The sequence below is a fragment of the Mycteria americana genome, chromosome 16 (genome assembly GCF_035582795.1).
Source record: "Mycteria americana isolate JAX WOST 10 ecotype Jacksonville Zoo and Gardens chromosome 16, USCA_MyAme_1.0, whole genome shotgun sequence".
NCBI lineage: Eukaryota > Metazoa > Chordata > Aves > Ciconiiformes > Ciconiidae > Mycteria > Mycteria americana.
In genome coordinates this window covers 3,412,034-3,434,573 of record NC_134380.1, presented here as the reverse complement: position 1 = coordinate 3,434,573, position 22,540 = coordinate 3,412,034, and the positions used below count along the sequence as shown (strand labels likewise).

Here is a 22,540-nt window from a genome sequence, read left to right as displayed (position 1 = left end):
AAGGAAGGATCTCAACTCTTTGTGGTCTGATGGGTTTCCAGTGAATCTTATAGAATCATTTAGGTTGGAAAAGACCTTTAAGACATTGAGTCCAACCATAAACCTAACACTGCCAAGTCCACCACTAAACCACGTCCCTAAGCACCACATCTACATGTCTTTTAAATACCTCCAGGGATGGTGACTCAACCACTTCCCTGAGCAGCCTGTTCCAGTGCTTGATTAACCCTTTCAGTGAAGAAATTTGTCCTAATATCCAATGTAAACCTCCAACTTTCCTTTGAGTGCATGAGAAAATTGGGAGACTTTATGTGAAAGGCTAGTGCTAAAACCTGATGAATTTGGAGGCCGCATAGCCAGCTGTGAGGAATGGCTTTCTGGCTGTCACCTTGCCAGGAAACCTCAGGTTATTGTCCAGGTATCCAGATTCTACTCTGCCACCACGCTCTCCACCTGGTTTTGGTCCACCCGCTCCTCCTCCTCATGTGCCTTTTTGGTTTCCAGTGTGTGTTTCAATGATGTTTCTGGTTAACTGCTTGCTCTTTGGCAATACCAAAGACAACCAAAGAGGATCACAGCTTACTGTAGTACGGGGGAAATCAGAGAACCCCAGAGCATCTAATTTAACAAGAGCAATATTTGCAAGACTTGCCTTATACAGTCCAATTTCACCCCTGGCTGTAGACATTCAGTGAAATGCTCAAGTGGGGAGTCCAGTTGTACTGGTCATTATTTGCATTGTGTTAAAAATGTTTGCTTGGGTCTGTAGCAAGAGATGTTAGCTGCAGAGAGGCTTCGGCCACCACCTGCACCCATCCCCGTAGCTCGTCTACACCTCCCCAGTGCGGTGCAAGACCCGGAGGATTTTGGAGACGAGCAGCACTTCAGTGCAGGAGGAGGTGACTGCTCTTTGGCAACAGCCTCATCTTCTCATTCACTCATTAGTGCCATAGATTCACCTGAACTGCCCTTCAGGGAGTCTTCAGAGAGAAAGAAATACATCCAGAGGGCAATTCTGCTGCCAAAGAGTACATGGAAGCCTGCTCAGATGCAGGGCTGGTTTTGCGATGGGAAATCTCCACGTTGCCTTGAATTAAATTGTCTTTTAATAGCAGAGTTCCGCTCCGTCTTTAGACTCATGGGATTATCAGTTCTGATGTAAATATGTGTTTAGCATTAGAGTAAAATGTTATGTCAATACATGGAAGACCAGTTGCCTATTTCAGCCGCTGCTGTTTCCACCATGTGTCACAGATTAGAGCTGGCCCTGGACGGGGGCCAGGCTGGTGCTTGCTACGCTCTAAATCCAAAGCAGTATACAAGAGACGCTTACTAGCCTAAGTGTGGGCGATCCATTTGGTATACTATATGACGTGTTGTTCCTCTTAATGCACTCTATTTATGTTTTCATGTGAACAGGAGTAAAGGTATTGAACTGTCATAATTCAGTAGTTAAAATGTCTCCCGCAGGAATGACCACGGACGGCAAACGCAGCATGTGCTCAGGGTTTTCCATCCGCTCTGCTGACTTAATTAACTGCAAATAGTCAGGCCACTGTCTTTGAAAACTTAATAGGTGGTGTTCGTGTTTAACTGATGATACGGAAAGAGCGAGAGGCACAGGACACCCTCTCGCTCTTTCGGTATCATGTTAGTCCTCGAAGCGCCAGCGTAGCGTAATGCCATCTGCATCTGCAAGGTGATGTAGGGAATCTTGGCTTAGTCCAAATAAAATTGTTAATCTGTGTGCCCTCCGGGAAGTCTGAATGATTAGCTACCCTCTGCAGTCACTGCTGTTTCCAGGAGGTAGCTTGAAGAAATTAAACAATCTTTAACATTTCACTTGAAAACAAAGTGGAAACCAATATGAAGAAGCTGAAGGAAAAAAATCCATGAGTGTAAATAGCTATAAGCAGTAATGTGACAGCTAATCTAAGAATTGTTAGATGTTTAAGATATAATTACTGTATATTAACTAGATGAGATCTACACAAAGAGTCTGATGAGCCTGCCAGAGAAATAAACCACAAAGTACTAGCTGGCCTGATTTATTTTTTTCCATCATCATGTTTTAAATGTTCATGCATACTGATTAAAATTTAGGTTAGGGTCTTGAAAGCCGTTGCCAAGTTTCGTCACTCAGGGATTTTCAGATGCTGTAGATTTAACCCTCTGTCTGTCCTTTTGGTGGCTAGCTTCCCAAATACCTAAGGCAGATAATATTCTGCCTTGTCCAGCTGAACTGATGCATTCAGACTTTCTGAGGAAAAAGCCTCTTGAGTGCTTCTAAAATATTTATTTATTCAGGATTCATCTTACTGAATTTACTGTTTGCTAAAACAGGCTGTACTGTGCTGGCCTGGCATGAAATAATATGTTTGAGTTCACTCTTTCGTTCCTATGGAATGATATTTGAGATGCACATTTTTTTCATTTTTTCTAGAATATCAGGGGAAAATAATTTCAAGTGGAGAGAGAATTTTTCTGAACATATGGGAGCAAAATGGAAAAAGTTTGATAAATGGCATCTTGCTGACATGTAATAGCAACTAGCTCAGTGAAAGAATCTGGGGCATTGCAAATAAAAGGATTTTTCTTAACTGTGGTTCAATCGGATATGTAGTTTCGTGCGTACAGTTGACAGTAACAGATTATTCAGATTGTCAGATTTAAAAAAGCGAAAAAATTCAGACTTAAGTCATGCAGTAATCTTAATTTCAGGAGCAGCCGTGTCTATACAACAGAGACTGACATTTTTTGACTACTTAACTCAGCAGAGAAGTTTCTTTTTCAAAATGTATATTCTATTCAGAGGTTAACTACAATATTAAATATATGGAACTATTTCATACACTGATTATGGTATTGTCAGGTTATACTGATAACTGAACTGCATAAGTTTAAATTCTTTCAACAGTGTTGAGTGTCCAACTGTTCTTCATTTCAGTAATTTTCTGTTTGAGACACACTGGGTTTAAAACCTGTGTGTTATTTTGATTTTATCCATCGCACACGGAATACCTTTATCTGTAAGCTTAAATACCCTCAAATGGGCCAGAATCTCCTCACATGCACAAGTTTAAACTGGAAGTAAGCTCATGGCAGTCAGACTTTGCAAATAGAAATAAAGGGAAAATTGTGTATTTAAAACCAAAGCAAAAGTGAGTGTAGCTCAAAATATATTCAGGAGAAAATAATTTAGCTGTATAGAATTTTTCCCTTGTATTGCTCTGCTAGTCTGATGTCAAATAACATTTTTTCTTCATTTAACATAATTGTCTCTGAAATGTAACAGTGAAACAAACCATTAGCAAAATGCTGAGCTGTCAGAAGCAATCACTGGTTTCGGATCCAAACGGGGTGCTTTCCCTCCTCCGAAGGTACTCGGCGTGGTTTGCTATAGAGGTTCTTTGTGAAACATCCCGCACCTCAAGGGCAGTGTTGTAGCCGTGCAGATCCGACCTGTCCCTCTGAAGTGAGCTGCCGGGGCTCCGTGGCTTGGGGCTTGGGGCTGCCCCATAGACTCCTCTGCGCGTTTCTTCTAAACCAGGGTCTCCACCAGCTTCGGTTGTAGCTGGGAGTGACCATTGCCACTGCAGACCAGGCATAACAAAGAGAAATAACCTACTAGCTACCTATCTAAAAGTAAATCAATGAGTTGCCTAGTACTGTACCAGAATGCTTTGACAAAGTGAAAGACATATAAACGAACCCTTTTTCTTCCTGAAGTCCCTTCCTCTTTCATGTGATTAACTCTTGGCCGAGCAGCCCAAGCTTGCTTCAGGAATATCGATAATAAAACTGGAAGGCTTTGAGAATCGTAAGGAATTGGGAGTGAGTCAGGTGCTCCATCCACTTGCTCCGGGTGGAGGCTTACCGAGAGCAAACCATCTAAAGGCTGCGTAGCCCCAGCCAGCTCCACTGCACAGATGGAGGCAAGAAATTTCAGTGAATTGGATGTGAACTAGTAATTAAGAGCTGCATTGATGATTTCAGTTACCATGCTTTTTTATTTCTTAACTTTTGAGCATTCAATCTGCAGCCTTTAATGCGAAGTGACAAATGCAGGATTCCTCCCCTGCAGAACTGTGGTAGTTTTTGGATCCATCATGGACAAACTGAGGACTTTAATACACAACATAGGCTTCGGCCAAGTTAACAACAGTAATTATCCATTAATTTGTTTTGGCCAGCCACTAGAGGGGGACGAGGCAGGTACTTTGCCAGGGGGTTTCACAGCTGCAGGCTGCAAGGTGGAGTGCAGGTTTGGGGTCCCCCAGCCAGTGCCCCGCTTGCTGGCTCTGCTGCTGCTGCTTCCTCCACCTTCTCCCCTCTCTTCCCTGCCACCTGCCTGAGTCTCGTTCTTTCTCAGGTTTGGACAGTTTCACAAGCATGACAAAACATGAAGATGAAGCCCGCTGCCAAATTTCTTGGCTTTAGAGCGTACTGTTAGCAAGTTTTGTTTAAGCAGGATAACTTTAGCGTGTGGGCTTGAGCACGTGCGCACGCTCACTCTCACTCATATGCCTGCAGGATTTTCTTATAACCTCATTCCTGGGAATGGTTAAAACTGTTGGGAAGATGATTCAACCTGAGGTTAAAAATGTCACCATGAGTGGAGAATATCATGGGCCATGTTAGGCAGGATGATCCACGGGTATCCGATCCCTGCTGTGCTTGCAATACATAGGAGCAACAGCAGAGGTTCACAAAATGTTATCTAGTCATTGCTTCAAAGTAATAGATGGGAAAGGGGGTTCCTGTAGTCTCTGTGTGCCTGTAAATGAAGTGTCTTTCCCCTGATGTGCACCTGTAGGGCGCTGATGGGGTCCCTGCTGCTCCCAATGTCCCTGTCCACTGGCATTCCCCTGGGCCGGTAACGTGGCACCGTCAAAATGAAGACGTTTGTTAATGTTGTCTTCTGTTGTGTAAAAGGTTACATCAGCTTGCTGGAATAACATAGATTTTATCATACAGTCGTTTATCATATAGTCACCTTAAATCTGTCTGCAGTTTGACTATACTGAGCTTACTGTCAGTCTGATTGTTTGAAATTATGATTTGTTATGGTACTTTTCCTACATGTTCACCGTAATTGGGATCCTACCCCAAAACCTCAGACATAACGTCAGTAGAAAATATTCTTTCTATAAATACATACTACTCTTTCTATAAATAAATATGTTTATTATTTTTATTATTATTTTGCACACGTAAAACTAAATGGCTTTACGGTTTGCTGTACGGCAAAGTGCATTCAGCTTTTCCAGTAACATTCTTTACAAAACGGATCATACAAAAGCCTGTAGGAATTCCTAGCGTGAAGATAATGCCGCCTGAATTTTCCCATAGGCGGTGTTTAAAGTCAAATTGGGTTGTGACATTAAATAACACCATATGGTGTGTTCATTCCCTGCTGCTAGAACTAGATGCTCAGTGCAGTTTCAGTAGCATTTTACAAGAGTTGATTGATTTTGGGGTGGGTTATAGGTTCTCAGAAGTTAGATGATCTTGAAAAAATTTCGTTTGTCTTTTAAATACCAGAAGCACAACATTTGCAAGGGCTGTTTGTATTAATGTAAAACTGGGGGAAGGGCTGTATGTATGTGTATATATAATTGTGTAAGTATAAAAGCTGTGTCAAACCTGTCGAGAACAGAACTTGGAATCAAACTTTACTTCAAATGATTAACTTCTGGGGACTTGCGCAAACTATTTTTGTCCTCCAGGTGATTTTCTTTCTAAGGGGATGCCAAAAGCATTGATGCAGACTATCAAAGCTCCGTAAAAGGAGTTTGCCATTTTTGTTGTATTTCCGAACCTTCAAAAATAGAGATTAAAGCACCTGCAGATGCAGACAGTACATTCCACGCATCGCATGCTTTCCAGTATCCTTTCATTTTGATTCTTCCTTTTTTTTTTTTTTTTTTTTGTATTACAGTTCTTTGAGGTTCCGTTTGACTCAAATATGAATAGGACAAAAAACAGACCACTGGTGCGGGGACAGATCAGGTAAGGCTGTGCACACCTGCTCTGGCTAATGAAATGAGTCTTCACATTGCTTTTATCTATCTCCAAGCTTCTCTCTCTCTTCAGATGACGAAAAATAACAATTTCAGACAAAAGGCATAAGAAAGAAATGCACCTCTCTGTTCTTTGATATTTCTTCATGTTTATAACTTTCATGTGGGGAGTTTGGTTAATCAGCTGTCCTTTAAAATACTGAATTTCTTAAGACAGCAGAATTTCCACTTGTGTATTTCTTCATGTGTGATGACTACATGCACAGTGTGGTAGTACGTAGTTATGTTCCACTGAACTTTTTGCATTAGTTGGTAACAACAAATCTTCAAAATTTCACGTCTAAGAACAAACACAAAAGTGTATATTGTTTTTAGTAGTCACATTTATCTGTTAGATCACGAACATTCATTTGAATCTCCCAGCAGAGGTATCTGCAACTCTTTTTTTTTTTTTTAGTGGTTTTGTAAGGCACCATAGTGTCTTTGCCTTTTCTACATGTTTAGCATAAAGCTGGGGTGAAAACTCACAACTGTGGCATCTTATGAAAATAGAGTAAAAATTTGTTATCATTTAGTTTATCATCGTCCATAAGTAAATCCCTTCCCCCCCCCAAAAAAAAAGTCCTGTATTAGCATAGGGATTCCCTTAAAAAAAAAAAAAAATCCTTTATTCACTTTGTTTTCTGGATTATATATCAGTTCAATTTCTCAAAGGCTGTTTTCCAGCTAAAAAAGCAAAGTGAAAAAGAACATCAATAATAAACTCTTAGCTTATTTGCAAACTAAATCTGAAGGCCCAATTCATAAATGATTCAACAAACAATTTTAGTATTGCATTTCCGTGATTTGTGCCAAGGATTATTTATAACAAAATTATGTTTTCCCTTAGGCTTCTGCGAACAGTTGGTCCTATTTATTTCTGTGTTTTATCCATCACCTTTGGAGGACTGAAAAATATGTGATGGATGAAATTACAAGAAAATTGATACAAAATAGTAAAGTGAACCTCGGGGGTAAATTCACTCTCATTGTAAATAGTTAGAGCACTTCAATAAACTTGTTCTGATTTGTTCTCGAAGATGGTGCTAATTGCATATTCCTGAGTTGAGTTAATTTTATTTAAAAACATATTTTAGGGACCACTGCAGTGAGGGCATCTGTTGTACATACAGTAAGTCAGCATTCATTGTGTGGTTCAGGCGAGCTGCACTTCTGCTCCACTTGGATGTGGTCCTTTAGCCCCGGAAGAAGGAACACTTGTTAGGAAGAAAGATGATAGGGGGATTTTTTGGGTTGGTTTTGTTTGTTTTTTTTTTTTATCATAGTCTACTAGCATGGCTTGCAGTGTTTCTGGAGTCAAAAATATAGCTAGGAAACTTTCCGTCAGCTTTAGATTCAGAGAAAGCAATTTGTTTTATAAGTTTCCAGTGTCCTTAAACGAACTTCACTGTCATCTGAATGCACCACAGATTGGCAAAACCATATTTAACGGATTTTCTTACTTTCCCCCCTTCATATTTGCTTTCACCACAAAATGGTGATGTTGGGGACTTCGTGTAATCACTCATCAATCTATCTACCTGACTGTCAACAGCTAATTTAAAGTTCTTTAAAGTGTCACTTACCTTGAATAATGCCGGTCTCGTTCCCTGTAGACCGTTGAACATGCAGACCTTGACTCGGGTTATTTCTTCTGCGGTGTGCCAGAGGAGAATAATGCAGTGCAAGTGATCTAACCTTGTTATATTTTGCCACATATTCCCTGGTGTTCCTTGAACTCTTTCCTTCCTGGCTGATTAAGTAAAACCCTTAAATGGTTATGCTAAAACTAGTCAAAAACAGACTAGACAGAGACGGATAAATTGTATGTAAGAGACTGGTGTCTTGGCTCTGGGAAGGAATCCAGAGAGCTTGGGGTATGTACAGAGTTCTTGCCCAGAATTTGTCTGACATTTGAGTTCTGACTTTTTCTTCTCTTTAGCTGCTTCAGATCATGAAATGTTTGGTGTTTTTTTAATTCTGCTGTGTTACAACATCTGTGATATCCAGTGCAAACGAGGCATCATTTTGCAATCCGCCTTCATTGGCACTGTTTGTACATATATTGTGATTTCCCTTCTCTCTCTCTCCTTCTCTGTTTCTTTCTTTCTTTTTTATTTATTTCGCATAGTCCTTGTTACAGAACCAGTCAGTGTGGGCAGCAGAGTCATACCACTTTTTGTATGGTCCAGTCCTGAGCTTGAGATCCCTTTTGAAGAGTGAGAAGGTTGTTAATTCTCCATCGTGTTGGCTCACTGCACCTCCTTGGAAAGGCTTTCGATAGTGACTTCGATGTGAACTTCAGCCCACTGAGAAACTGCACTGAGACCAGTGACATTTTTTATAGAGGTTGTGGCATCACAAAGACAATTCTTAGACGCTTTGAACTTGGGCCAGAATCAAACTGGTAACTCCTAGTGAGAGGTCCTTGGTGTTACTGAGTCATGCAGACCCTGGATGAGCTGGTGTCTCTATTTTAGATAAGCTAATTCATGGAGCTGGCTCATTAGGAAATGTTACACTGTTGTAAAGAAATGATTCCCGTGTGTTTCACTTTGTGGCCTCCATTTGCAGCTTCAGTCCCAAGTATAGTTAGGTTTGAGATCAGCTGGCAGTTCTAACTGACCTTGCTTCCAACATTTCTCGCCTTCCTTTCTGCCTGAAGCCTTTACTTTGAAAAAACAACACAATCCCCCCTATCTTGGCAACATTTGTGTGTGTTCATTTCCTTGCATACACGTTCACGTGGTTTCCAAGTCCCCGCATCTGAGCCTTTTCTACAAGTTGCCGAGGACTTGCAGTTTCCTTTGGCATCCGTGAGGAACCTCAGTAGCTTTCAAAGAAATGCTCTGTGGCCAGGGCTGCGCTGTGGAGTGCGAACGTCGTCATGGCCTCTGACATGACGTCATGGCTGGGGACAGAGTGTCATTATCTTACTGGTGACACTCAAGAAGTGTTTAAGCAGCTTTGGCCTGACCATCGCTCCAGGCAACGCTCTGTGAGCCAGGAGCCAGTTCTGCAAAGATCTCTGGAAGGATGGGATTTGGAAAAGCAATTGTCCTCCATCCTTTCTGAAGTCCTCTCCGTATTGCATCAACTTTATGGCTGAAATAGTTATCTAGACGCTTAGCGTGCCCCTGCTGTATGTATTTTGTATCATTTGGCCTGGACCAAACCGTATAGGCAATGACACAGAAGGATTCTGCAGAGCTGGGGTCTGCTGTACATAGGACAAGAGTACGTATACCTTATTTGCCAGCCCCAAACCCACCGCTGACGCCCCCAGGAAATCTTCCGACACTGTTGCTAGATTTGTGACAAACAGCACCTGATGGTTCATTGACTGCTTGCTTTACAATGTCCTATTTCATTTGTAAGGCTCTGAAAAAAGTGTTCCCTTTGAGCAACGAGACGTAACCATCCTTATTCTCTATTCAGAGAGTAATCAGAGACATCCTGTTGCAAAAATAACAAGAGTAGACCCAAACACAGCATGCCACTAAACGCCATCCATCATTCCAGCCTGCCCACACGTCCTCCTCCCTCCTCTGACCCCTCAAGTCTTGTTTGGAAATACAAACAGCTTGAGATGTTCTTCATACTTCGGCTGCAGTGTTAAACTCATTGAGCATATTTGTGTTTTGCATTATAACAACAGCTGATATTATTTTTCCTGCTATGAATTGTTTTTATGTCATTGACGAGGAAAAATTTCATGTGCTCACACAACCTTAGATTCAACTGAAATGGCAGCAGCTTTTCCTGGTTTCCTGTTGGGTATGATTTATTCCCTCGCTTTTTAAGGTAATGGATTTAATTTTCCTGCAGATTAATTTAAATAAATCTCTAGTATTAGCTGCAGAAGCTGAGTGAGCTTAGCCTCTAGGATGACAAGTGTCCTGCGCCATTATATTGTACAAAGTGACAGTTTTGATTGCCCTTCTACAGAGAACTGCATACACTCTTGTTAAAAAGCGGCTGTTTTTATGAACTTACAGTACTGCTGGATCTGCTGTGCTAAGCACTCTTAAAAAACTTAATAGTTGTACAGGAATAGTTTTTTATCAAAAAAACAAGTCATCAAACAGCATGTTCTAAATAACTAATTCACGACCATGTAGACACCTTTCAGTTCTGCTCCTGCAGTATTTTGCAATTTGCAACTACTCCCTGTAGCAAGTCCTACAGCCTTTGGCTTTGGTCTTAGTGGGGGCTGCAGTGTCTGCCTAGGAGCGGGGCTGGGATTTCTCCCTCGCTTTACCTCCAGGTTTCATGTCACCCGGGCCGTGAAGCATTGCACAGGCAGCATCAGAGGATGGTTCAGCCTGGAAGGGACCTCAGGAGAGCTGTAGTCCACTCTCCTGCTCACAGCAGGGTCAGCTCTGAGGGCAAACCAGGTTGCTCCAGGCTTTATCCACTCTTGTCTTAAAAACCTTCAACATGGGAATAATATGCTGTGGAATTTAATTATATTCTCCTTATGCAGAATATTTGCGCTCTCAAGCTTGCTTTTCCTTGCGCATTTAAGAAGCGTAAGTCTACTAACTTGGCAGAAGAAGTCACGACACAGATAATGCCTTGGATGCTTCCAAAGAGATAAATCTTTGTGTTGTTTAGTAAATATTTTTTTCTTAGAATCCCATTAACCTCCTCACTTAGCAATGCACAAGGAGCTGTGTTCTGTATGTGAGCTTCCCGCTTCTTTTGGCCACGGTTGATGGTTATTGCAATTAATGGAGACAGTAACGCTTTTCCTACTAGTTGACATTTCTGAGTGGAGTGTTGGCTTTGGTCAGTTTACAATATAAGCCAAACTGTTGAAGAATCAAACCAAAAAGAGCTCCTAAGCTAGCAGTATTTCTCACTGATGGCTTGTATTTATGAATTGTAGTTATAACTGCAAATATATGTCAGCCATTCATAAACTGATAGAAAATTGCAACACGTCAGACTTTCCCTATTTATTCAAAAACACATTGAGACTCAAGACTAGTTCTATGTAAAGCTGAGTTTTCCGCTCAGTTGCCTGTAGTAGACCTACTACTACAAAGTGTAACAAAACCAGTCCATGCTGAAAAAATGCATGAGCATTTAAAAAAAAAAAAAAAAATGCTCCTGTAATCACTGTTGATAACTCGGCGTAATTAGCTTGATTCTTTGCTTGCTAACACTAATGTAAATCAGGAACGTTTCTACTGATGTTAGTGGAGCTACACTGATGTAAGTGAGAGGAAATCCATGTCCTCAGCTTATGCTGAAACCTGCATTAAACCTGCATTAGCCAGCCCTGTTTTAAGCCAGCAGTTTAAAATCTCCCCAAGGGTTTCAGTATAACTTTGGTTCCCATTTAAAGATCAGCCTCTACTTAGCTGATTGGTCTGCTCCCTTGGGTCATCATTTCAGACAGGTTTCATTCTGCTTAAGTTAAAACAAATAAAACAAAAACTCCGTAAGTCCACAATTCTTCAAGAATAATCATTTTTAAAAGATCAGATGCTCGTTCCCTGCAGGGAAACATTCCAGTATTTTGTTTAGAAAATACCTCATTTTAAAGGGACTGCCCCGAGATCTTTTTGAATGATAAAAATGTTTCTTTTTTCAGTGGGAGGCTTTCCTCTTGTTTAAACAGGGCACAATTCAAAGCAGACACCACCACGGCAGTCTTTTCAAGCATGTTTTTATCCTGCTTGTATTCAGGCTTTTATTATTTGAAAACAAGTAAATGCATTCCTTCCCCACCACCACCCTCCTGGCTTCCTTTTTTTGCCACCCTGTGTTTTCCAGAAGATGTCATTGACTGTATTTGGTAAACAAGAAATTAAAAAAGCAGCTTTATATTTTTGACGTGTACAATTGCTTGTAAAAATGTAGTCCTTGCCTTTTGAACAGCGGGGTATTTTTTATTTTTTTTCTTGCATGGCCACGTCATGGGGCGGGGGGGGGGGGGGGGTGGGGGGGGGACCTTGGGGCTAAAACATAGTTTAATGAGAATAAGACCCACATCAAAGGAAGGACTAATGGAATGATATAATGCTTACTGTGTCACTTTCCCAAAGGGGATATGGATGACAGTACTTATATTTCAATTATCTATTCACTGCCTGCATAGGATGTTGATTAAATGGTTCTAAGGTACTAGAGTCCTTTTGTAGAATTCACAGAAAAATGGTGATACTGCACATTATCCTCAGATCAAAATGTGTATTAGCAGGAAATTATATAGCTCTAACTACATATATATTTTGTTTCTTAGGGCAATAAAGAGGGTTGTTTTAATAACTCTAACATTACATTCAAATTCGTTTCAGTTGAAACGAAGAAATTGCTAGCTATCCAGCTAGAGCCTTCAGCTCAGTCCTCCTGCCTGGACCTAATTCTGCTGCAGTTCAACGGAGACATTCCTTTGCAGGCAGCTCTGTTCGGTAAATATAAATCCTGCCGAAACACTTGACCCCTCACGCCTTGCTGCTTTTCAGTTCAGCCGAGGGGCCTTTACTGCCAAATTATTTATCCGAATCTTTAATTGCACGTGGGACAGTTGATAAATCGGAGTACATTGTACATCGCCCCATGTTAGGAAACATCGCAGATGCTCATGTATAAACCAGGAGTCACGGTGCATTTGGCTAAATAGCTGCTCCATCTGCTTGTGGGGAACGCTGCGGAGAAGTGATACGGGCTCCTAATGGAGTTGTCTTATCCTCTCATGTCAGCTCCTCGCCAGGGGGTAGAGCCCCGTGAGCTGGAGGGAGCCAAGCTATTGTACACTAATCCTTCCATCTTTGTGTCCAATATGAACGGGCCTCTTGGACATTAGTTGCAACAATTGACTACTTTTTTTTTTTAACTGACTAGTGATGAGTCATTTTCTTCAAAGGTGATGTTAAAGTGAGTTTTCCCTCTTAACGCTGCACAAACAAACAAAAAGAAAGCTCGAAGCCCAAGATCCTTTCCCCATCTTAGCACAGTGTTCTTCTGGTGGCTCTTCTTCACGTGCCTGTCAAACATTTCAGGTTCGTGTTTGTAAATTTTGGCTTAGTGCCGTCAAAATCCCCACGCTTTGTTCCCTGTATTAGTATTGAACCTTATCTGGTTTAGCCACAACAGCATCATTATTCAACATGTGCCAAGTGTTGTAGGAAGCGTCACTGCTCAACAAGTCCATTACGGAGCTGCCCCTGATTAGAAGCTGCTATACCCTGAAATCTGTTTACAGTAAGTCATGTTAGAAGTGCGTTTCTTTCTGTGAAGGACAGAGTTTATCATGTCTTATACAAGTTATAACTTACATGTTATCAACTTCGCAAGTCAGATATAAAAGAGCTTTTTCTTACACTTTAATTAGCTGTGCTAACATAGATCCTTGCTCTCCAGTCGTTATGACTGGAAAAGCTGCATTCCTGAGGTTGTGATATGTGGAGAACCTCTTTGATATGTTTTGTTTAATTTTTTTTTTGCTAGGGACGTAGAATCAAGAGGAATATTATATTATAAATCATGCTGTAAAGGAGCGTGAACCACAGTGACTCGTATTGCTGCCCATGTGTGACAATAATTATGTTGTATTCATGCACTTTGATGGTATATGAAGGGGTGGGGGGGTTTTTTGTTTCTTTGGTTTGTTTTTTTTTCCACCAAACATTTATAAAATATAACTCCAGATGCTAACTGTAGATAAACTACCAAAATAATAATGCAGAAATCCCAAAATACAACCATCCTCATCCTCTTCACCTCTCAGGTAAAACATAGCAACTACTTAGGAGCATGCTATAGAGCGTTAAAATGATATGAATATCAAATGCGTGCTTGCAATGTTGCAGAGGAATCTGCAGATAGGCAGGAAGGATCTGACTTAAATTGCAATTTGACAGGCTCATCTGCTCGATTGCTCTTCCACTTAATGGTGTCTAGACCCTGATCCTCCTTCCACTGCAGACTATTGCTTCTTGTCCTGCTGTCTATGGCTGTAGTCAATAACTTATTTCCTTCATTTTTGTTGCTCCTGGGAATGTATTTAGAGTCAGTGATCCTGTACCAAGAATGGCTGGACTATATTTTCTCTTTTTTTGAAGAACAGGTTGATAAATACTCTAGAATTTCAGTTTTCTCCATCTTAATGAGATTGAGAACTGGCCTGAGACTTCTTTACCCACTGCTTTCCAAATGCTGGCTGAGGGCTCAGCACAAGCATGTGTTAGATTTAATCACTCTAAATCATGGAAAAATGTTTCTGGAGAGACCATATATCCATCCTGTTTGTCAGCTGGTCTCTGGTTCTTAAATGAAGAGAGAACTGAGATTTTTGAAATAAAATGAATGGATCACTTAACTGCCATGCTGTAAGGTTAGGTTTGTTAGGTTAAAGAGGAGGAATTATTTTAAATATTATGGGGGACATTTTTCAAATTTACTGTAGGTTTGTCTTGTAAGCACTTTAAAAAAATATTTACATTTACGTGACTGCAGGGAAGCTGTGAATATTATTATTCACCCTTTCACTTCTACCTAACAAAGCCGTATAACAAGGAGCGTGCTAATGCTCTGCAGGGTTGCTTAGAGTTGTTATGATTAGCATTCTGGTGTGTATAGCAGATGTAATAAGAGCATAAACAGTTTAAAAGTATGAGTCCTTTTCATTTTTAAATTTTTACTTCAAGTGAAGTGACGAGGCCCAATTGGAGCTTCTGCTTAATAACAAAGGGCAGCATAAAAAGTTTTATTTCTGTCTGAACATGGTATTCGTAAACTACAAATCTCCCCAGGGTTTGCTGAGCTATCTCATCCCAAACCTGTGGTTGCTTTGGTCTCAGTCCTCCAGGCAGACTCTTGAACCCATGAACAACGGAAGACCAGATCCTGGCATCATTTCCCTGGAGTTAGACTGGTAAAAATGTTTAGGAGAAATCTCCGTGCTGGGGGTGGGACTCCCGAGTTCTCTTTTTTCGGCTGAGTTGAAATCCCTCTTGTCTCGTCTTAGCATACACGTCACGTCTTTGTGGAAACTTTCAGCAAAATCGATTGAGCCAATTTTGATTTATGCAAGCATAAAAAAGAGAGATGTGTCCCTTTCAAGATGAAATGATTCTTTTAAATTAGCCGTGTTTGTTTATGATAGTTTTAAAGTCCCTTGCTCTGGCAGGGGAGACAGAACATCTGCAGCTCAGATTCTTAAGGAGCGAGGGGAACTAATTGCCTGCAATTTGGTTAAAATACAGTGTCGATTACGCTTTTATACAATAGTGATACACAGCCATGACAGGGCAGCTTGGGCTCCATGCATGGGTTGTTTCTTCATTGGGAGAGAAATGAATTGACACAGACATGGGATATTTTATCCTAGTCTGTATTTATTTACACTAAGTACACTTCTGAACAAGTATATTAGATAGCAAAGCCAGAGCTGGGTTGGCAATTTAGTGCCAAAACTCAAGAAGGCAACTCCATGATGAGACCCAGCCAGCTATGCGTGTTTATCCGTTGCTGAGCTCCATATATGCCAAGTTCTCACTGTATGACATTCCTTGGGAGATTTAGACATCACTCATTGAATCCTGCCCCGTTTCCCTGCTGATGGTCTAGATGTCATTCAAAACCACATCAAGGTTGGTGCTGATGGGCCTGGCTGAGCCCTGTGGAAAAAGGAAAGGTATTAGGGGCGATTCCTTTCACAGAGATTTGCATTTTAAAGAGGTTTATTTGAGGTTCAGGTCTGTAAACTCTTCATCTGGAGACACAATGCTATGCTGTTGAACTCCTGATTTAAGTGTGCTTAAATGCTACTCATTAACCCAGCTCATTAGGCTTTTTGGGAGCACCTACAAGTTTCATACCTCCTTTTAACACAAAGTTCCTCCTCAGCTCAGATTTTGTGTTACAAGTTGGTTTTAGAACTTTTCCACTATTTTCCACACTACTTTTTTTTATATTTGGGGAAAAGTACTGTCCAATCTGAGATTATCAGCATCTTTGTCACAGTTATTACCAGAAACCAAATCACAAAAAGTCAGTTACAAAAACATAAGCAGGCAGAATTGCAACATGTGTGTTCTGGCAATCTTAAAAATTGTGGTAGTGTTATACCCAGTTAAAGGGGATTTGATATATAATTCAATACTTGTAGTGCATGTAGAGCCTGATCTGCCACAGCAACACATTTTTGGAGATGAGATACCCGGCACTGACAGAATGTAGATACTACTTCTTAACCTGTGAAGACAAAGTTAAATAATTCATTAAGAAAAAATAAAAGACTTGACAAAGCTCCGCATTTGTTTGCACCTCCTAAAGGACGTCTCATCAGTCTTCAGTGGTAAATGATAGACAAGTGTGTATTCTGATATTTGGAGTTGGTGGGGAAAAATTGAATTCCCAATTAAAAGTGTAATTTAGTTTCACGTTTTAGTTTTAAAATACATCATCCTTCATCCCTTGTCATGAGTCATGAACTTTCTTGCATGACTGAGAGAGAATAAATGAATATCTATTAAGATCTTTCTCTACATTTTTTCCCTTAGCATAGTACCATTTTAGCTCATTGATAGATATTGTTCAGTTTAATATAATTCTGGTACTTTGCAAGATTAAGCCTCAATCAGCAGATTCTTGGGCTTTTCATAATGTTCAGTCACAATGTACCTGTGGAAGATGATATCAAAAGTGAGAGCGTGGATTGCTTGTGTTTACTAAAGCTTCTGACTGATGCAGAATCAGATCTACATGAAAGAAATAAAGGGGTCTAACAGTATGTCCATTCTGCCCATGCTAAAGCTATTTTTTGCTTTTAATTGGAAAGAAGTATCTCTCCTTGAGACCGATGCAATCTGTAATTGAAAGTTGTACTTGAATATAAAAATATTTTGTCAGTCATGCTTTGAGTCCTTAAAAAAAAGACATGCTGCCTCAAAACTATACTAATTAGGGGTCATAATGCATCACCATGTAACCACTTTGATTTAAAATCTCAGATCTAAGTGTGGATGTTTTTTCTGTCGGGTACATCCCCAGTCTGTCTGTAGGACTCTTCTGGAGTTTAATCTAATGTCTTTTGCAAAAAACTTAGAATCATTTTAGAAAAGCCATCAGCGATGAAGCTACTGATCCAGGGCATGTTGTTCCAGTTTCAGTTTCCATTAGTGTTCTTGTTATTACTATAGAACTTGTACAGCTGACAATGGTCATGAATATGGTTTTTATTACTAAATATATAAATATGCAGCCTGAAAGGATTTGTGTGGAAAGTTAAAATTTAATTTCACTGTTGGTAGATTGCCATCATTCAGTTGTCTGCCATGATTACTGATTGTTTTTGAATGCTCTGTGCCTTACTTTGAGCTTAGAAGCTGTATGAGTGGTTTTTTTAACCTCCCATCAGAAATAATTTCAGGGAAGCTACCGTTGCTAGTCAGGGCAAAATGTGCCTTTTACAGCCTTCTGGCTCGTTTTTCGCAGTCAGCTGAGTCTACGCACTTGCGCCAGCAGACGACCCCACTGCTGGTTTCAGGCATCTGTCCATCTGGGGAAGCAGAGCTGGAAATTACGCAAATGCAATCCAGATGTGTGCTTGAAGGAGATGGGCTTTCTTCCCCATTACCTAAGTCATAGGAGCAGGAAGGCTTCTATATAGTCATCTGTTATTGCAGCGCGTAACGTCCTCAGCTCCTTGTGTCTGTTTCAAGTGGGATGGGATTGCCTGGGGTAGCTCCTGGGGTTGATGGCCTTCCTTCATTTTCTTGGTGGATCTCTAAAAGCTACCAAGGAGGGGTCAGTAGTTCTTGGGTGCTGATCTTTAAAAAAAGAAATAAAAATTAAAAAAAATCCCTTGGCTGATACTCCAGCTGAGGGAGGTGACCAAGTCATAGCTCAGTGCCATATGACAGTCACGGTGATCACAGGCTCAGCTCCTACCCTGGGTCTGGCTTTTGGCAACTCTCAGTGTCGCCTGGCTGCAAGAATTGAGAAGATGCCAGGAGATGAGCAAAACTGTAAATCAGCAGCTGGGGAGAATGATGGCTTTCTTCATGGAGTTAGGTGCATTTGTGCTGGGGATCTCCGTGGACATCCTCCCCTCTTGAAATGACCACAGGTTTTTATGTCCACAGAAACAATTAAAGGGACATGACTTGCACTTCAGTTTGTGTAAGCTCTCATTGCTGTTGGAAAAATGTAAAAACTTCAGGCTGATGCTTTTGTCTGAGTTTGTAAGTGGCTTCAGAAGCCTTAATAACTTATTGCTGACCTGGAAAAAATTAGGAAGAGGAGGGGGCTTTCTCCGGCGGCCTTGTACTGGCAAGTAGTCTGGGGACATTTTTAGTACCTACAGATTCCAGAAATAATAAGCAACGTATGATTCTTACTGCCGAAATCTGATTTTAATTATGGCTTTGGAACAGTGTTCATGCACTGGACTCGTATCTTAGCTCATGATGGTGAAATGAAATTGCAGAGATGAGAATCACACTTCTATTCTTTGTCTGCTAAATACCTTCTTCTGAGCTCCTGCTATTTTCAGCCTGTCTATGCGTGAGGCTGGTTCAGGCTGTTCCTCCTCTTATTACGACAAATTGTTTTGACACTATATGCAGATGGAATTTGCACCTAGAGTAGCACTATTGAGATTAATCTGAGCCGTCAATCTCACCTTTGTTGTCTCGGCACCGTTTACCTGTCACAGTGGAAGATGCTGAAGTCAGGGATAATTCAGGACTGTTTCTGTGGGCAGCAGCAGCAAACGAGCAAGGTGAGGAAGCATGGTGGTCTTGCTGAACCTGTGTCTTGAAAGAAGCAGAAAACTCACCAGACAGAACCAAAACCAGTTTTTGCCTCACCAAAAGATAAGTAGAATTGCAGTTAAAGGGTATAGCCTGTGCAGAATATTTGCCATTATTAAAATCCCATGCAGAGGAAAGCAAGGATGCGTACCTTGGCTTTGTTTGGATGCAGAAATGACTCTAAATAAGTTCCTTTTCTTCCCACCTTCCTCTTCCCCCCTGCAGCCCATGCCTGGATATGGAGGACGTGTTTTAGGGAGGTGCAGCCTGGCTGGAGGTGCTCAGGAGCAGAGCAGCGGTGCTGTGCCCTGCCTCTGCACGGCTGCCTGCCCTTCGGCACAGCGATTGCCCTCCGCACTTTATTCTTCACCATCCTTGTCCTGCTTATTTTAGATCATCACCCTGCGTTTGGCAGAACAGATCCCTGGCCTTGTGGCTCGAAGGATAGTTGTCAATAATAATAAGATCTAATACAAAATAATCAACCAGGAGTTGAAATGTTTCGATCCATTAAGGTATTCTGTGCATGCTGCAGCAAAACAAAAGAGCATTGTTATTTGTGGTTTTTTTTTTTTTAGTTTGCTCTTTGAGAAGTGGGTGATGTTTCTATAAAAGGTTTTTGACAGACAGGGAGAAGACAGAATTTGTTTTATTACCTTTTGTATTAGGCTTTGAATCTAATATTCAAATATAAGCACTTATGCTTCACCTGAAAAATATGCAGGCAGTCTTAAATGGACACTTACATTCAGGCTTACGCTTTTATGTAAATATGGTTTGCGTGCCCAATTTCCCATTAACACAAGGTCACAAATTAAGTTCCTTCTGTATTTACATAACATCTGAACATGAATTGCATACAACTGCTGATTCCATTAATGCACCTATTCAGGATTCATATGGGCATTGTGTCTGTATATGAGTGTCAATATATTCACAGAGATAGGTCGAAGCATTAGATGCTGATACAGGAATTTTCCATATGTCTAAATATTGATAGGTTTTAAGAGGGAATTTTGTCTAGCTCCCTGATTGTTTTTTCCAAGCAAAATTTTCTTTAAACTTTTTTCCCTTTTTAATACTGTTTTAAATTGTAGTTCTAACTGTACTTTGACAGTTTTCTTCACAAAATGTTTTGCCAAAGAGCCAAAGACGGCATAGAAAAGCATGTGTAGTAGTGATGCTATTGATCTTTATAGACATTAAGCTTGCTAATGCTGCTGTGAAACAGGTAAAATAGTACATTAATTTTATAGATGGACAAATGCTTTAATTTGTTTTCCCCTCTCCATTTTTCCAAGTAACGCTGTGAGTCAATAAGTACTATTATTCATGACTCTGGAGCCTATTAAATAAATATATTTCATGCACATGTGTGTAAGATCATTATATACGTATACAGCTCATCTGTAAGTGGCAACTAGATTCAGATATTATGGTATTGCACGTGAATTAAAATAGGCTGCTGCATTGTCCAAAGTTGCTGAGAACGATATGATGAGCGAGGGTCCACGTGGATGCCTCGCGGTCGTGTGTGCAAGGAATACCTGAATATCACCCACACGGGTTTCCTCCTACCTGCTCCCCATTCCCCCCCAGCAGCTCTGGGCTGTTCTTGAGCAAACCTCCCCAGCCTGACTGACGACATCCCTCCAGACACCTCTGTGTCAGCAAAAGCTTGAGTTAAATGAGGAGAAACCTGGGTCTCTTTTCCTCCTCCTTCTCCTCCTCCTCCTCTTGGATGCTCTCAGTGGAGTGTGACTGGGGAGGGTCCGTCTTGGGTGAACTCTATGGGAGGGAAGTGTCAGCATATTTTCTTTGGATCAGGAAAGGTTTGATTATTCACTATTCAAGCTGAAGTTGTCTCAAAAGCTTTTAGTTGAATGTGAATGTCTTTTAGCAGCATTATTAGGTGGACTTTGGCATGTGCATTCTTGATAAGGCAGAGAAGAGGGACAAGGCAGGACTACCAGTTTTTGGTTTTCCTTTAGGAGGTGTCCTATGTGGTAACACACTGGGTATTTTAGAGTTGAAATTTGAAGAGAACTTATTTGGCACTTGTAGTATTTTTCCAGAGTCTGATTTTAATCAGCCAAATAACTGAAACCAACTCCTCCCAAGAATCCATCATAAAGCCTGGTTTCTTACTCAATATGTTTGCTTTCTGAGCTAGCTCTTTGGCCAATTTTCCAATGGAAGATTGCCTTTTTTTCCCATGGGACCAATTCCCTTAGCGTAAGTGAACGCCCAAGTGAAATGAGTCTTATGTACCAGCATCTGTCATCAGCCTGCACTTACTGCATGGGATGGTTTAAGGATGAAGGAAACCAGCAGAGACCTCGCAGCCACCTTTGACCACCACGTGAGAATTCCCTGGTGGTGGGTTTACGCAGGACTGATGCTCCTGTGATGCACTCTGGACTGCGTGATGGCACGAGGCTGTAGTGGGAGGAACTGCGTGGACTTTAGGTGCTGGGGCAAATCCAGTGACAGCTCGGCATCACAGCCTTTCTCCTGCTCTAGAATGGGATCCTGATCTCCTGTGCTGCCTCAGTGAGATACAGGCAGCCTGGCAAAGGAGCGTGCATCAAATCAATGAGCCTTGCACCACATGCCTGAGTTTTGACAGACCTAATGTGAGCACGGAGATGCATAATGGTCCCTAGAAGACCATAAACTAGTAGAAATTGGAATACCCCTTAAACTGCCATGATTTAAACCTAGGGTCGGTCTTTACTTCTTAAAATCCTGAGAGTTACTGAAGCAGAAAAAACTGCACCAGTGGCTGAAATCTCTCTACCTTTTCCTCATATATTCTCTCTTTCCCAATAAGGAGTTGCTTATACTTCTCCTAGACCTTATAAACATGACATATTTAAGTGAGAATGAGTTGAATTCTCCTCTACCTCATGTCTCACCAAGAAAGCAAGGTCCTAATTTCTTATTGCAGTGTCCTTGTAATGCCAAATAGTATTTTAAGGAGCAGAAATAACAAAGCTTAATCATCAGATCATAGTTCAAGTTTCTGATCTCAGTTGGAGTTTTAGGGGCAGGCACTTGTAAGATGGACAATTACTCTCCTAGAAGGATTTTACAGTTCCTTGATTGTCAAGGAAACACTGGAGAGAAGTAGAAAATGCGATACTTTCAGGATGTCTAAAAGTAATATAGTTCAACTGCATATGAAGAACAGCCATCATGGACTTGATGCCCTCCCCTGAGATCGTTAGGACTATTAGAGACACTAATCAAACTGTCTCCAGGAACTTCCTTTTAAAGAGGCAAAAAGGAATAAACTGAGAAACAAAACTGCGTTTTCATCCACCAGGAACAGAATCATTTTTTTGAAGGTCTTAGTCACATAACTTCACCCTTCCCTTTTCACAGATTCACAGAATCGTATAGGTTGGAAAAGACCTTTAAGATCATCGAGTCCAACCGTAAACCTAACGCTACCGAGCCCACCACTACACCATGTCCCTAAGCACCTCATCCAAACGTCCTTTAAATACCTCCAGGGATGGCGACTCAACCACTTCCCTGGGCAGCCTGTTCCAATGCTTGATAACCCTTTCGGTGAAGAAAAATTTCCTAATATCCAGTCTAAACCTCCCCAAATTTAAAAAATGAGGCTTTTGATAAAGCCTCATTTTTTAAAGGTACTTTTCCAATCCATCAGCAGGACATGAAGGCAGCACACAGCTGGTA

The 22,540-nt window shown here is 41.0% G+C and overlaps 1 protein-coding gene across 1 annotated transcript in view; it reads left to right on the top strand.

Moving 5' to 3' along the window:
- The window catches only part of COX10 (cytochrome c oxidase assembly factor heme A:farnesyltransferase COX10), a 108,514-nt gene that overhangs the window by 67,609 nt on the left and 18,365 nt on the right, over positions 1-22,540 (top strand). The window contains exon 5 of the mRNA XM_075519192.1: positions 5,942-6,012. Within this exon, the coding sequence (XP_075375307.1) occupies positions 5,942-6,012 (71 nt within the window). The remainder of the gene's footprint in view (positions 1-5,941; positions 6,013-22,540) is intronic.